The sequence below is a fragment of the Vidua chalybeata genome, chromosome 7, assembly GCF_026979565.1.
Source record: "Vidua chalybeata isolate OUT-0048 chromosome 7, bVidCha1 merged haplotype, whole genome shotgun sequence".
NCBI classification, from domain to species: Eukaryota; Metazoa; Chordata; class Aves; order Passeriformes; family Viduidae; genus Vidua; species Vidua chalybeata.
In genome coordinates, this window is record NC_071536.1 from 25,929,351 (window position 1) to 25,945,341 (window position 15,991).

Sequence of the window (15,991 nt, forward strand, 5' to 3'; positions counted from 1 at the left end):
TGAAGCAGAATTTCTATATGACCAAAGACACTTGCAGAACATGGGACCTTTAAGAAATAGCCTAAGAAAATTAAAGTTTTAATAAATCAGGGTCCACCCCATAAATCATCTAGACCTATCTGTTTTTCCATCTTCCCATGCCTGCATTGCCACTATGCAAAGATCCAATCTTAGTTCTGAAAAAAGTTTCTGTGAAAACAATACTTTTTCAAGAAAGTACCTCAGAAACAGTTTGTAGGGGCCTCTCCGCAGCTGATGGGTGTCTAACAGCAGGAAACACTGGGTAGATTAACCCAAGGTGGAATACAAATCTGCTAACCAAAGAGAAAAGAAGAGGGCGAGCAGAAATGAAAGACCCTCAGTTTCTGCTGCTGCTGACTGAAGGTGTAATGAAACTGTTCTTCATTCCATCTTAGATACCGAAGCTCTGGTCACTGACTGTAGCGCTCTAGCTTTCCATCTGTCTCTGTCTCCCCTCATCTCCATTCCTCTCCTTTCTCCTCTTTCCAATCACTTTACAAGTATGTCTCATCACTAAACCTGGTGTTTACACAAGATCACAACCCTCTGCCAGTCCTGGAGGGGTTTGCAATGGTTTGTTCATTGCTTGCCTCTTTCTCTCATGTACCATTTTCACTAGCCACAAGCAATAGATTTCTATTTCTCTGCTCATGAGTTTCTCACTACAGGATTAATCCAACATTTAGAAAGGGTTCAGAGCAAAATCAGTACAATCTTGTAAAAGCTACTGAAGACCTGAACTCTACAACTCAAACCAGTTTATCTATTTGGATTAATCCAATATACTAGTGAATCAGTAGTAGTGAAGTGACACACTTTTTAGCAGCAGGAAATTTGTCTTATTTTACAGTACATAACAGTACAATAAAAGTACTCTTCTTAGTTGGTTCCCCACAAAAGAATTGGTTTTTCAGACAGCTAGAGTCACTCATTTACTCCAAAAATGTACCAAACAACTGCAAAGAAACTCACTGAGCTCTGTAGACATATGGATTATATACCTATTTGTTCCATATTTATTCAGACTTTGTAAAGGCACCTATTTAAGCCTTCAAATGTCATGGAACATAATTTGCAAACAAAAATAATGAAACTTGGTCTACTGATATAAGAGTTGCTGGCTAAACTCCACCATCTAAGAGGAAATGTTCCCTATTTTCCACATTAACCATCCTAGCATACCATAAATAAAATTTTCTCTCTTAGTAGATGCCTGGAGGGGAAACAACAGCCTTCTGACTGTGGCAACCAAAACTGCTGGAGATAATTGGAAGACACTTATGTTTTGTGACCAGACATCACCAACCAGACCCATGCCAACCACTCTTCCCATTCCAATCCATTAGGGCAACCCTATGGAGTCACACCCTATAGATGCTAGCACAAAAGCAGCAGAGAGATAAGATTATGGAGAATATCCAGAATGTAAGAAAGAAATTAGAGAACATTTCTCAGCCTTCCTGAAATGGTTACAGAAAATATGCATTTCAGGCAATTTGCAAAGGTATAAGACTAGGAAGTCAGTTACAACAGCACAAACTGTCAATAACCGTGTTCCTTGCAATTTTTTCTGGGTCAGAGTGAATTGCTGCCAAACACCATGCACAGAGAATTCCTGAGGATACTGCTGATGGATAACATGTTAGTATCAGCATGAAATTTATCTAGACTCCACCTTAATATCACTTTACAGTTAACCAACGATAAAAGCACATTATAAGGTCATGGAATTCATACAAAATTCAGTTAGCTTAAGGCTAACTCCAATATCTCGACAGTAAAGAGTTACTTGAAATCTGTGTATATCCATTTTATTCAGACATAAATCCATACAGAGTGCACTTAACAAAAACAGATATACTGACACTTTGAATTATCCTCCCAACAGAAGAACTGCCCTGGTGATATCAAGAAAGACAGATTTCCCGAGAATGTACTCAGGAGGCCACGTCTGCAGCCCAGTTTGTGAAACCAGAATTAGAAGCAAATTAGTAACATCCAAACAGCATCTCAGAATCAGGCAGTGTTAAATCTGAACAGTCCTAATTATAACAAAGGGATAATGGCTGACTCTTCAAAATCTGTAATAACATAGCAATGAAAACTTCTGGAAAACCTTGCTTCCCTGCAGCAAGGCTGAATTGCTTTCTTCATTCCTACTTGAAAGTAGCAATTGGCTTTTTGTTCCTTCTTCTTTTCTTAGAGCAAAGGTGATGGAAAAGGAAATAATCCATAGATACTTATTGCTTAACACCTATTTGACTGGCAATAATTACTGTGCATAAATGAGTTTAAATATGTCTTAATACTAGTATAGCAGGAAGCATTATAGCAAGACAAGCAGAAACTCATTCTCTAACCCAAGCAAACAATGTGGGACTTCTCATTGCTACATGTGGAAATTTGTTCTGGTCTTGCTTGGAGGGTGTTAGGACTAGGAGCTAAAAGATGCTTTAGAATAAATTAGCACAATTATAAATCTGACAAGAAGATTAATATTCTAACTATGTTCACAATAATTAATTCACCAAAACAGTTCCAGAGTCATTATCCAGCTAGGGTGGAATGGGAAAGTTTACAGCACCCCTGTAGATTTATAGGCCAATTAAGGGTGACCCTCCTCTAGACTTCATTAGAAAAGTCTCTGGTTCAGCAAAAGCTTACACGTGCAAGCAAGAAGTTTCCCAATGAAAGGGAATGCAAGGGATCTTTGCCACCTCTATTAAACACTTTTCCTGATCTCCTGGAAATTACATATTCCTAATGCATCCTCAGCCTCCTGCCAACTCTCCAGCCCTTGCACAGCATCCTCGCACCTGCGAGAAGCATGACACCACTGGGGCACTGCTCCAGGAGGGGAGCTCTGCTTTATTCCCTGCATGACCAAGGTGTCATGGTCCAACACTAGAGGAGCACTTCAGATCTTCTGATGCAACTCTGAGGTTAGGGCTTACAGCCCCTCTTTCACACAGAGCCATCTTCTGCCTTCCATGTGCAGTGGACAGCAGATTTATCAGAACATTCATCAACCAATTCAGCTGATACCAGCTGACCATTACTAACCAGCACACTCCTGCGCAATGTGCACTAGATGTGCATGGGACTGCACAGAGTGTGAACTATCTCCTTGCCATCTATGCCATTTTCCCTCTTCATTGCCTTTCTGCACTGATTCATTGTTCTAATATAAAAGCCTTCTCTGCTACTGTCAGAGAAGTTTCCCTTTATCTCCAATTCCACAAGCTCTCCTTCTCCTTTCAAAACTTTGTATAAAGAACATCTCTTTTCTCCTTTTGTTGCATACATCTATGCTTGTTTCATCCCTTCCTTTCTGCCTTCCTGCATAATTGTGTTTTTCAGCTTTGTAAAGTATTTTTCAATATAGATAGCATAAAAATTGCAACCTAAAATGAAATAGCATTGTATCACAACCCAGACTTTTTTTCCCAGTAAAATACAATTTGGGCTGACTCAAGCTGCGATGTGTATGCAGGTAAAGCAAATTCTGAATTATTCAACACTTAAAAACACTGAAAAATCATTTACTTGTTACAAGCAATAAGATTTATGTTTTATGTCTCCCAATCAATAGCTAGTATGTCCACACATAGCTGATTTATCCATATTGAAAATATAATTATAAGTCTAGTTTGCTCTGAACCACAGAGTCCTTTTGTAACAAGATTATTTAAATACAAATGGGGTTGGAAAATTGGTTTTAAATGGCTAATCTGTCTTGTCTTCAACTCCAGCTGCAGAATTTACTAACATAATAAACACAGGCTGAGTGAAAACTTAAAAGGTTTTCTGATTCTCCCCGCGATCTGTCTATGCAGTCCTCATTAACAGGGAAGTTGATGGGAGCTGTATGCAAGCTGGGAGAGGAGGATAATAAGCCTTGTAATCTCTATAAAGAGAAAGGAATTTTTACTGGTGATATGTCATATATGCTGGTGTGCAAACATCTTTCTTATTGGCAGCCCAATAAAGAATTTATGTGCCCAGGTCTCTGATGCACTGCAGAACATCTCTGCTGTATAGGTGGACCAAACTTATATACCCACAACAACTCCTCAGAGTATCAGAGCACTTGCAATAGGGACCATCAGACATTCCTGGGATCATTAAGAAAAGTTTCATCTGGACAGATTTACTTGGGGATTATTGAAGGCCCTGCTGCCTTCCTGCTGTTCCCACCAAATGTGGTCAACGGCCCGGTGATATGCAGCAGGGAAAGGCTGGGCCAAGCACGCTCCTCCAAGAGAGCACTGCAATATCACCAACTGGGAACACACCATGGCTTTCTCTCTCCGAGTCATGCACATAGGCTGGGAGAAAATGCAGATCAAATCTGACATGGGTTGAGTAGAAATAAAGGATTGGTAACTTGCCACCTCACCCTGATAGAGGAAACTACTGCCTTAAATCATTCATTGACAGACCATCCCATCCACCCTAGAGAAAAAAAAAAACCACACAAGGGAAAATTCTGCTTTTAACTGTTAATTTTCTTCGTACCAGTGTCATTGGTATGGGGGTCTGGTTTGGGTTTGTGCTGGAAACAGTCTTGATAATTGAGGGATGCTTTCATTCCTGCTGAGCAAAAAAACATCACTGAACCAAAGCCAGCACAGATAGAGATTCCCAAGTCTGGAACTACCTACACTTGTGACAGATTGGTACAGTGTACACTGCCACAGACTGTGACAGTGGAGGCTACCCTGGGGGGCTGCTTTCCCAGCCCTGTGAAATGGTCCACTACCTTAAGTCAAGGGCAAGGGTTCTCTCCTAGGGGTCTGCAATGCAGAACTTCCCTTACAGCTATTCAAGAGTCAGATGTTCAGGACAAGCACCATGTTGTGCTTGTCCTCATTTCATCCAAGGGTCTGAAAAAACCTTTAACATTCAGCTGGACAGCACACTTCTGTGTTTCTTCTTAGCTGGAAAAAACCCTAAGGAAAGGATAACTGCCAATAAAAGAGGAACACTGCATAATTGGAAATTATAATTCTATACATGCTTCTGAAAGCCTCTTTGGCTTTTCTCTTTGTGCTCTAAATGGCTCTCTAGATCTAATTTAATTCAGTGAAGAAAATCCAAAAGTGCCATGGAAAAAAAATCAGCTTTTTCTTTAGTTAGAATAAAAATTGTACAGAAGGAATTCTTGATCTTCATTAATTCCATGAGTAGGCATACAAGCTCGTAAGTGTTAATGAGACTTGCCAGTTTAGGTGGACTAAAGTGTCTAATGAAATGTCAAATGAGCTGACTTTGGATTTACATTATCATATATTTCCACCACGAAAGTTTGGTGAGGCATCCTAACAAACCTTTCAAGCCCTCTGGGAACATGGAGCAAATTGTTCTTCTGGACTGGAATTATATTACTGGCTCACTTGGTCAGTGTGACTCCTAGAAACTAAGGTAATGGGAAAATTATCCAAATTCTTTGTTTCCTTTTCCACACCCAAAGTCTATTTCATTTTCCCTAATTATATAGGAAATTATCCTCTGTAGTCTATGGTGGTTTCCATTAGAAACATGTACAAAAATTATCTCTCCAGAAAGCAAGCATCCAGGTCTGCTGAGGCTTTGGAAGTTGTGCCAGTTTCTGCACTGAATCAACTACATGCCTGATCACTCTAGTAAAAAAAGAGAGCCCAAGTTGCTCATAATCCTAATTCATTGTTGCATGCTGCTAGGCTTGTTCTTAGTCTCATGTGCAATATTAGGTGCCAGATAAGAAACTCATAAATTGAATCCTTATGGCATTAAGATTTGCTGTGGTAAATTGTATTTGTTGTCTTTTCAAGTTTCCCTTTAAGAAGAAAAATTTAGAAAAGAAAATAAAAGTTCAAGTTTCCAGAAAGAAAAGGACTGAAAAGTTTGACGTGTAATAAAAAATTAATTTGTCCTAATACAAAATGTTAACAAGCCACATAATATTTTCAGGCAAAGAAGCACTTAACTGACACCGAATCTGTAAAAATATCTCAGTATGGATTTCAGATTCCCAGGAGTGGAAGTCAAGAGACAGATTAAATGATCACTATATTCACTCCAAATTCCACTGCTTTTAAATATATATATATACATATAATATATACATACATACATGTATATGTATATGTATATGTATATGTATATGTATATGTATATGTATATGTAAGTATCAGAGCAAAGACAGCCTAAAATAACATTTTAAGTGACAGACGAAGCACTTGACAACTTTATGACCATCTTAAGACTAAAGTTGCTTTTCTAAGGGAAGGATTTCATTAGCTTTCCCTGAATCAAGCCATGATAAAGCAAAGTGATGACACAATGGATTATAGATGAACAGAAGTTCACCTCCCTGTATATGCATCTCCACTGCCACCACACACCTGGGGAAAAATTAAGCAGCCCTTCTCCCCTCTTCCTGCTGTACCCCAGCTCTCATCACTCAGTCATTATGTTCTGGAAGCAAAATCTGCTTTTGTGACACAGCATTTAAGCAAAGTATTAACCAAAGGAAAAAAACATAAGTGCACTTGTACCTTAACACACTCCCCTTTATTTTTGTGAAGAATCTGTTTCTTTTAATGCCACACATTTTCATGCTACCAGGGTTATTGATGCACAGAACTTCACCACATAGCATGGGGAGAATCCGACCATTTTTTTACCCATTTGCTAACAATTGATGTTTTCTGTACAAAAGGAAAGCTTGTAAACTTTTCCATCCACACCTGTGGTGCCACTGCTGCCCCCATGCACTCCTACCAATAGCAGCTGGCACAGCCACACACTGAACTTGTGACACAGCAATGGTCAAGTCTGCATCAAAGTATTAGAAAAAGCCTTGATCACTTTTAGTGTGTCTCCTAAATCATCCCACAAGCCATGCTGCAACTCCAGCCTTCTCCAGCTGAGGAGCAATTTACCACCCATCTTCCTCAGCATGATCTCTCTTGTTCTGGCCAAACACGTATAAGGCATAGAATTAATTTTCATCTTTCCTGGAGAAAGCATGGAGGTGATTAGCCCCATTTACCCTGGTGTGCCTGAATCAGAGCCAACCAGGCACAAAAGCACACAGGTCATTTTAAGTGCCCTGATCATCCTCATAGTCTGAAAAAGCAATGTACTCCTGAGGGCCTAAGCTTGTATTACACAGACAGTCGGTGACATAACCCATTTAGATCAAACACGCCGTGGAGTCGCTCAGGTCTGCTGTCTCACCACTGCAGCACTCCTCGGTTGTGAAACCAGAGCTACTTCTCCAATCACCCAAATAAGCCTGATCCAGAGAGCTCTGGGGCCAAAGGCACTGCCAGTTCAGACCTACCCACACGGCGTCGTCCTGTCTGTACTGCTTCCAGTTGCGGCCGGTGTCGCTGAACATCAGCGCGTAGCCGGTCACCCAGTCCGAGCTCCCGTACCTGCCCTGGGTGGCCACTGCCACGATCTCCACTCTGTCTCCCAGATCAACCTGCAGCCACTGCTGCTCGTTGGACTCCAGCGGGGACCAGCCACCAGCTCCTGAAAGATTGGATGGGGAGAATTTAGATGACAATGACAGCACAGAAGAATTATGCTTGCTAAAGAACCTTTAAAGTATTTCAGGTCATCACAGAAGACTCTACTTGAGCATGCAGCTGTTTTTTCATATTTTAGTATTAGGAAATATACTACATGAGGTATGCTTCCATCAGGTTATCTCCATTAACCTAAAGTTCCTGAGCAATTTTGAATTTCTAAGACATTTTAAGGAAATTTATTATTTTTCAGCTGTACAAATATCAATGAGGTTGGCACATGCTCAATCACACACAAAAAAAAAAAAAAAAAAAGTAAAAAAAAAAAAAAAAAAAATTCATATCTATTCCCTCCTTGCAGTTCAGGGAATGTGGACTTGTAACTTGCAGTTTGCTTTGATATTTTCCCTTTTGCTATGTTCTGAAAGAAATGCAAAATGTTAGTTATTTTTATTTGAGCCCTATTAAGTATTTGAAAGAATTGTTTCATTACAGCTTATAAATGCATTTCAGATAATTTGTTGTAAAGCTAAAAACCATTCGATTGAACAACTAAAAGGACTGCCTTCACACTGGAAAGCAGGCTGTCTCTGACATGAGCTTGTAATTCATGTTTGTCCTTTAAAAGTAAAGATTTGCACTACTCCTTGAATTCCTTCAGAGGTTAAACAGGCCTGTGGTAACACCAAGCCAATGAAACAGAACTGCAACCACTGCATGCATTTTACCACTTTGCTCACTAAAATAAATGGAAGAAAATGGAAGATTATGATTAAAAAGCAAGTCATTCCAGACTGGAATGTATTATTTTATGGTCTCCTGCTTTCTTTTACACCCTAAAATTACAGGCTATATTTATTTTCCTGTAACTTGTTTCTCCTTGCACACATTTATTCTCTGCATACACCTGGTTGTCAATTCAGCCTCACCAATAAGCAACCAATGCTGCTATGAAGAATACAAGCCATCAACCAAGTAGCCAAGACAGCAAATTTTGAGGCTGCCACTGCTTCTGCAACCCAACACCCTTTTGTTTTGTCATTATTAAGGAAGTTTGGAAAAGCACTCCAGCATGTCTACAGTGAACACAATCACATTGGGAATAAAATTGAACATATCTGTCTCAAAGTTGCTCCATGAAAAGTTCATTGAAGTGAATAGAGTTGAAAAATTAATAAATGTGGTTTCTATCAATGAACTCAATTTCAGTAACTCTGCACTTTTAACAAACATCTTTTTATTTTCCTGGATGGTATTGTACTTTCTAGCTCACAACTGAAATCCCTTTGTCCAAGCGTAGGTGTTAGAATTGTCATTATTTACAATTTATTAATATAGGATTTATCTGAACTCCTGAAACAGCATCATATCTATTCCATACCTGTATTGTTCCTGCTCCCCTGGATGACTCAGCCTCCATTCTTCTACAAGAACTCTCCAGGGAAAAGAGTTTGCAAACAAACCAACATATACTGCTTCTTAATGCCATGATTTACCCTCTTCAATCACAACAGAAGTCTTCATCATCACTGATAATTTTACCTATCTTAAATAGAATACTCTGTCCTATGAGCATGCTATGAAACACCTAATGAGAATACTAGGAATTTCATCACTGTTTTCTTCTTCAACTACTTTATAGCTCTTTCAATTCCATACCTATATATAGCTTATATAAGACTATATAATGCCTCCTGTTAAAAGTCCTAATAAGGTTACCTCTCACACCACATTTTTTTATTTTGATATTTTAAGTGCCATATAGAAAGTATGTTGTCTACCTTTAAGGTACAAACTATAGAGCTGTATTCAAAGACAGCAAACTACAGATTTCTCCTACACACAATTGTGACTTATTGCATACCGGAACCAAGGTCAAACTTCCTTTGGATTGTAATATCCAGTATCTAAAATAGACTCTGAACACAGTAGTTGCTGCCTTTTTTTCCCCCAGTTTTATTCCAGGAACTGATATGATATAAAAATCTGCTTCAGAAGTTCTGGCAAAGTTGTTCCATTCATGACTCAAAAGAGCCTATTCTAAATGTTTTCAGCACATATTAAAAGAAAGTTGTCATTTTCATCTTTCTTTCATTCAACATAGAGAATGACAACTAGATGAAGGAAAATAACTTATAACAAAAATATTTGGTGAGTTTTCCATTAAAAAACACAAAAACTTTGCTTTCTATGTTCTAGTTTATACCTAAGTTCTTAAGCCAAGGCTGTTAGCACAGATGCTTCCCAGTAGTATGTCAAACATCATAACTAAAATATCTGCTTTATGCTTTCTCCCTTCTGCTGCTGGAAGTGGCAGGAATGTAATACACTTTCAACAAAAGTGTTTGGCTTCACTGTGCACTGCTATTTTCCAGCTTGAGCACAATACCACAGGCTTCTAATTTTGAAGTCAGACAAATGGTACACACTGAACAGAAATTTGGGAGACCTGTGCTGAGCTTGAGCCCTAAAATCATAGATTGCATGGTATCTCTGAACTGCATCTCTCTTTACAGGACAAGCACATTTGTCTGCTGGGCATGTCACTCTTTAGATGCAAGCACTGCAGACACAGCACTGCCACCTGCTCCTAGCATCACCTCTCCAAAGCTGGTCTTCCAAGAAAGATAACAGTTACAGGCCATGACTTCACAGAACAGCAGCTGCTTCATATATTTTTCCTGTGGAGAAACAAGCCCACTGTGTTTCCCCTCTCCCAAACCTTCCACCGTTACCATTTTCTTGCTGCTAGTAAGAAGGGCGGCTAAAATCTCTGCAACAGCAAAGCTGCATTGGCTGCATGACTGCGGGCAGAACTGAAGCTTTTCCCACTGGGCCTCTCTCACTTCTGCTAGTAAAGCAAAGATGTAGCTTCTGCTTGCTTCTGTGGCTATCCCAAATCCTCACCAAATACCAAATACTGCTGTGAGTGTCAAAAATCAATAAATGTTCTTTTTCCTCCACATTTTCTCCGTCGTACAGAGCAGGTAGCACAAGGGATACTGGCATTTTTTCCAGCACAGTCTGAACACTTCTTTTATGCACATCATTCCTGACAGTGTGTCAACAACCCATCCTGTATATTTTTAGTAAGTAGCAAAAAAGCACAACCAAAGCAGAGCAACTATTTAGAGCCCTTTGCTCCTCTACCCACCTTGATGCTTGCCCTGTGGACTGTTTCCCAGCACAAGCCCAAGACAAAGGACAAGAAGGCTCTAATAGGCAACAACGGGCCACTGAAGACACAACTTAGAGGATATCAAGTACTCTGAACAGACACAAGCATAACCCAACATCTTTTTCCTGCAATTGAGCACAAACATATTGAAGAGGACCATATAACTTTTATTAACTGTGGCATAAACGCGAACCAGACAAAAATTTGGCTTTGACTATGCCCATCAGATCTGCACGCGTGTTTTAGGTGTGTTAAGATGTCACATTGTCTGTCACACAAAAACAAGAGATACAGGATGCTCAGTATTTCCCCTTTGAGCCCACCAGGTACCCACTGGCATCAACAGGATTCTGCACATTGTGCTACACCATCATTCCTCACAGCTCACACATTTCACATCTTCTGGGGATCATTTCAAAGGAGGCATTCAACATGGTATGGTATGGTATGGTATGGTATGGTATGGTATGGTATGGTATGGTATGGTATGGTATGGTATGGTATGGGGAAAACACCCCAGTGGAGAAACAATACCACAGGAATCTGATATATTGTTCATATTCTCCATGGCAACAAATCATAATGTTAGAAATATGTGGAGAGCAACGATCTGATGGTTTCTCAGTTGGAGACCCATATGATTATTAGAAATATGATCAAATACATTTTTTTCTTTTTCAGACTGTTCGTACATTTTGCCACAGTTGTTTCAAAAATTGCATTTAAGCCCAGTGTTACACAGTCAATGCTTTTTGATGTTCCCCAGGGCTGCTCAGGATGCCCATACTTATTTGTAGTTGATTATTACAAAGCATAGGGAATTATTATTTCCACCCTACCTGCCTTACAAACAGCTCAAATGGCTTTATATACAGCACTAAAAACACCTGAATTTCCCACTACGACTAAGTGCTTCCCTGCTGCAGAATTTTACTTTAATGCCCAGATCAAACACTTCCTGGCCATAAAATAAATTCTTTTTGACATGATATATGCTTTATATTCTCATATGTAATTGCATATACTGACTACTCAGGCTGAGAGCTAATATGAACTGAAAAATCTTAGGTGATACAGTCATACTGTAGCAATTTTCTTATTATTTTTCATTATTTATTTACTGTATACAAAGAAGCTGATAAATCACTCTCATGGGAAAATAATATATTTCATACCTCAGAATCATATTTATCAGAATTATACTAGCTCTTTAGCATTACCAGTACAGAGTTATCAGCATTTTAATTAAGTGTTTTCAGCTGTTCACACAAAGCTTTACTCAAGGGTACTTTGTGTTTGTTTTTTTAAATGGCACATTCCACTACTGCAGGCCTTTTTTTTTTAAACAATAGCCTTTTACTTATTGTTATCTATTATTGAATAAACTTGATGAATTAGAACTTTCTCTCAATAAAGGACTGGGTTATGCTTTATAAATTCATCTTCACTTGTTGCATTCATGTTTACATTAACAAATATATTCATCTGGCTTTCTACCCACAGGCTCTGTTCCTTGCAGCATTGTCTTATCAATTACAAGCAAAGCTAAGCCAACCCATCAAAACATTCAATACTATCAGAAAGCTACAGCCCAGTCCTTGTTAAGAAATATTATTTCCTGTAAAGATATCTACTATTTGCATTCAAGTGACAGTCAAAGAAAGTTTCTACAGCCACCATCTACCACTGCTTGATCCTCCAGCCCAAGGTCAGGCACTGCTCTGACAAGAGTAGACTTAGTTCTCTTCACAGTAGCTGGTACAGGGCTAATTGTGCTGGAAGGAGTGTTGATAATACAGAGATGTGTCTGTTATTGCTGAGAATTGCTTAAACAATTACACAGGCCAAGGCCTTTTCTGCTCCTCACACCACACCACTAGTGAGGAGGGTAGGGGAAAGCAAAATTTGGAAGTGGACACAGCTGGGACAGCTGACCCCAACTGACCACAGGCATATCCCATCCCATACAGCATCATGCATCATTTCCAGATGGGGGATGCAGAAGGAGGAAAAGGGGGATGTTCAGAGTGATGACTTCCCTAGTTCAGAGTGATGACTTCACTTTTGTGATTCTCTGCCCCATCCTACCCAGGCGGAGCGAGGGGCTGTGCAGGGCTGGGTTGGTGGGGTTTGTCTAGGACATGTGCCCAACGTGGGCCTCAAAGGGTTTGAGATAATTACAGATTTGAATGGAATGTACTAGATTGAATTTCCAGCTGTTACTGCTGGTTAGCTATTAATCAGCTGCTTCTGTGTTTGCCATGAGGCTTGCTTCCCTTACTGCTTATTAGAGTCTACTGCTCATTAGTAGCTACTTTCGGCTTTTGCTGCTTGCTGTACTACTTATCATCTTACTGCTGGGCCTGGGAACATTTTGATAACAGCAGTGCCCATGCTCCTGGGCTGGCAAGTGGCCAGGGCATCTCTGCTGCTTCTGTGCACTGGGCAGGCTGGAACTCCAGTGTGAACTCAAGCCAAAGGAGTGTGACCTGTGGGCGAGTCCCTGTGGTAAAAGGACAGCCCAGGTGGCTGTGGCTCTGAAGAAGCCCATGCCAGAGCATGTACACCTCGAAGTGCCTGTGGCTGTGGTTACATCTGTACCACAGCTGGTACCTCTGAAGGGATTGTGGGCCAAGGGTAAGTGCACACTGGAGGAGGCACTCCCTGAAGCACCGTGGCTGAGCATGAGGCCGTGCTGGAGTATGTCAAAGCCCTCCACAAAGCAGGGACTGCAGCCATGGGGAAGGTAGGAGTAGGTTTACCTCTGAAAGGAACAGTCCTTTCAGACTGTTTTACCATGGCTGTGGTAAAGCCATGCTGGAGGGAGCAGCTGTGTGGAGCTTCATTGTTTTTGGGGGTTAAGCCACAGCAAGTCCCCATATGAACTCTGCCAGCACTACAACTGCACATTCCTGCACAAGTCCATGCAGCAAAAGAATTAGACAAGGTAGGGTTTAGCTTCTAGATGCCTGTGTTGGCCTCAGCTCATCAGTTTCACATAAGCATTCAAAACATGAACCATTAGTTGCTGAAACAACTCCCTTACTTAGGGCTTGGTTTCAATACCCTGTCTTCTGTTCCCATGACTAGTGCTAAAAGACAGCATGGATCTTACCAATGTGATACTGGATTGCTGAAAAACTACAATATCTTACCCCTCACTACATGACAAAAGTACTGTGGGGCAGTTAACTAAGACCTATTTCAATTTCTGACCTTAAATTGAAACCACTGTCATAATTTCAAACATTGTTAGTATCTCTTTAATCTAGAGTACAGCCAGAGCTTGACTTGCAATACTGATCTTGAACCTCTTCCTCTTTTCTAAAGATAAAATTAGCTATTAGAGCCATCTGCACGATCACATAAGCATATCTATTCACCATCTCAGCCAGCAGTTGGAGACAAAGGCAGGGCAAACTCAAATATCATGCTCAATGTTTACAACTTTCTTGTTTTGAGCAGTAACCATATGACCTTTTATTTGCTGAGGAACTCTGGCTCAAGAGTTCAAATATGATATTGTAACTCCCATCTAACACTTCTTTAATGGCCAAGCAACTCCTTATCATTAGTGTCAAGCATGTAAGACAGAGCCCTTTACTGTCTTTCTATAGATTTATCAAATGGTGTTTGATTAAAACACACTTCAGGGATGTTTAAGAATGAAAATTCTGATTATTTTCAATTAAAACCTTTTTTCTAGTAGTCATCTTTCTAGTGTTTCCTAAAATGAAATTCATATATAATATGATAATAAAGGTCTTTCCACTTTTAGAGGCTCTACCTTGGAAGTAAGATGAGAGCTGACAATCCGAATTTGCAACAGGATATCAAATGATGCCCTAAATACTGCCAACTTCTCCTTTCTGGTACTATGCTTCATATTCACAGTTCCACCTGGTATGTGAACTCATTATCTGGACCTCAAACATTCTTGATGGCAAATGTCTGTAAAGTTGTTTTTCACGTTCACTATTTCTGCAGGGTTATGTAATCATTGAATTCCACTGGAATTTTATACCTAGTTGCTATTGTCTTTAACACATTTTAGAATAGGGTCTCAAACCTAATGACCTTTAAACTCTTAAAATATGGGAACTCATCCAAAGCAAAAAGACTGTCTGAACTTCCTTAATGACATCTCTACAAGAGAAGTGGAGATCTTCAAAATTAATAGAAGCTTTCTATAATAAAGAAGGAAACAGCTCCTACATAGTGCACTCTCAGGAGCATGAATTAATGGCTCTATTCAGCTTGGCTCTGAATGCACTGCATACAAACAGCATAGAAACTTACTCTTTGTAAAAGTGATTAAAATGAATAGTTTAGTATTTTATACTGCAACCTTACCATCTCGCCTGTTGAGTTTTGCAAAGCTGGAACTGTGAGTACTGAAGAGCTCAGAGGAACTGGTAAAGGCAGCTGAAGGTAAGGGAGATACCAATGCATCATCACAATTATCTAAAAAGGAAAACAAAAAACAAAACATCACATGAGCAACACATATGCCAACTTGTGCTAACTCTAGGTGGTACTTTTTCTACTTAGTAGAGAGAGAGTGGACACACAGCACACTTGTGCTTGAATTCACATGTGAGAACTGAAATTAACACTCCAGAATGTCCCAGTATGGTGGGACAGCAACCACATGGGAGTTGCTATTAAGACTTGAATGCTTGAAAAACTGGAAAATGTTGTCCTTCCAGTGAATGAGATTTGATTGTCTACCCTGCAGTTAAAGAGGGCATTGACTCTTGTTGCAAAAGCCACTGGAAGAGCACAGTAATGCCCTGGTAGACCTTAGAGAACACCCCAGGTGTTCTGTGTCCACTACAGCTTTTCCACAGAACAGGTATGTAATGTAGGAGTTACAACTTCGTATTTCTGTGTGGAAGTGACACACAGGAACATGCCATGGGGGCTTTTGCAACATGTAAAAGTGTGTCCCATGCTTCACAGATGTCTCAGGCTGAACTAAAATCTCAAAATCTGAACATCTCCATCATTTCTTCCCCAAGCTCACACAAACGTGCAGGGCCAAATTAGCTTTGTTCACCCACATGAGCAGCCTCTACATGTAAAAGTGTGTAAAACATGTAAAAGTGTGTCCCATGCTTCACAGATGTCTCAGGCTGAACTAAAATCTCAAAATCTGAACATCTCCATCATTTCTTCCCCAAGCTCACACAAACGTGCAGGGCCAAATTAGCTTTGTTCACCCACATGAGCAGCCTCTACATTTCTCCCCTCTTTCTTTCACATTTGCTTC

The 15,991-nt window shown here is 40.0% G+C and overlaps 1 protein-coding gene across 1 annotated transcript in view; it reads right to left on the reverse strand.

The window, feature by feature from the left end:
* Positions 1-15,638, reverse strand: part of CNTNAP5 (contactin associated protein family member 5) — a 200,672-nt gene extending 185,034 nt beyond the window's left edge. The window contains exons 1-3 of the mRNA XM_053948442.1: positions 15,626-15,638; positions 15,073-15,183; positions 7,352-7,545 (exon numbers count right to left, since the gene is read on the reverse strand). Of these exons, the coding sequence (XP_053804417.1) occupies positions 7,352-7,545; positions 15,073-15,183; positions 15,626-15,638 (318 nt within the window). The remainder of the gene's footprint in view (positions 1-7,351; positions 7,546-15,072; positions 15,184-15,625) is intronic.
* Positions 15,639-15,991: the final 353 nt, after the last annotated feature.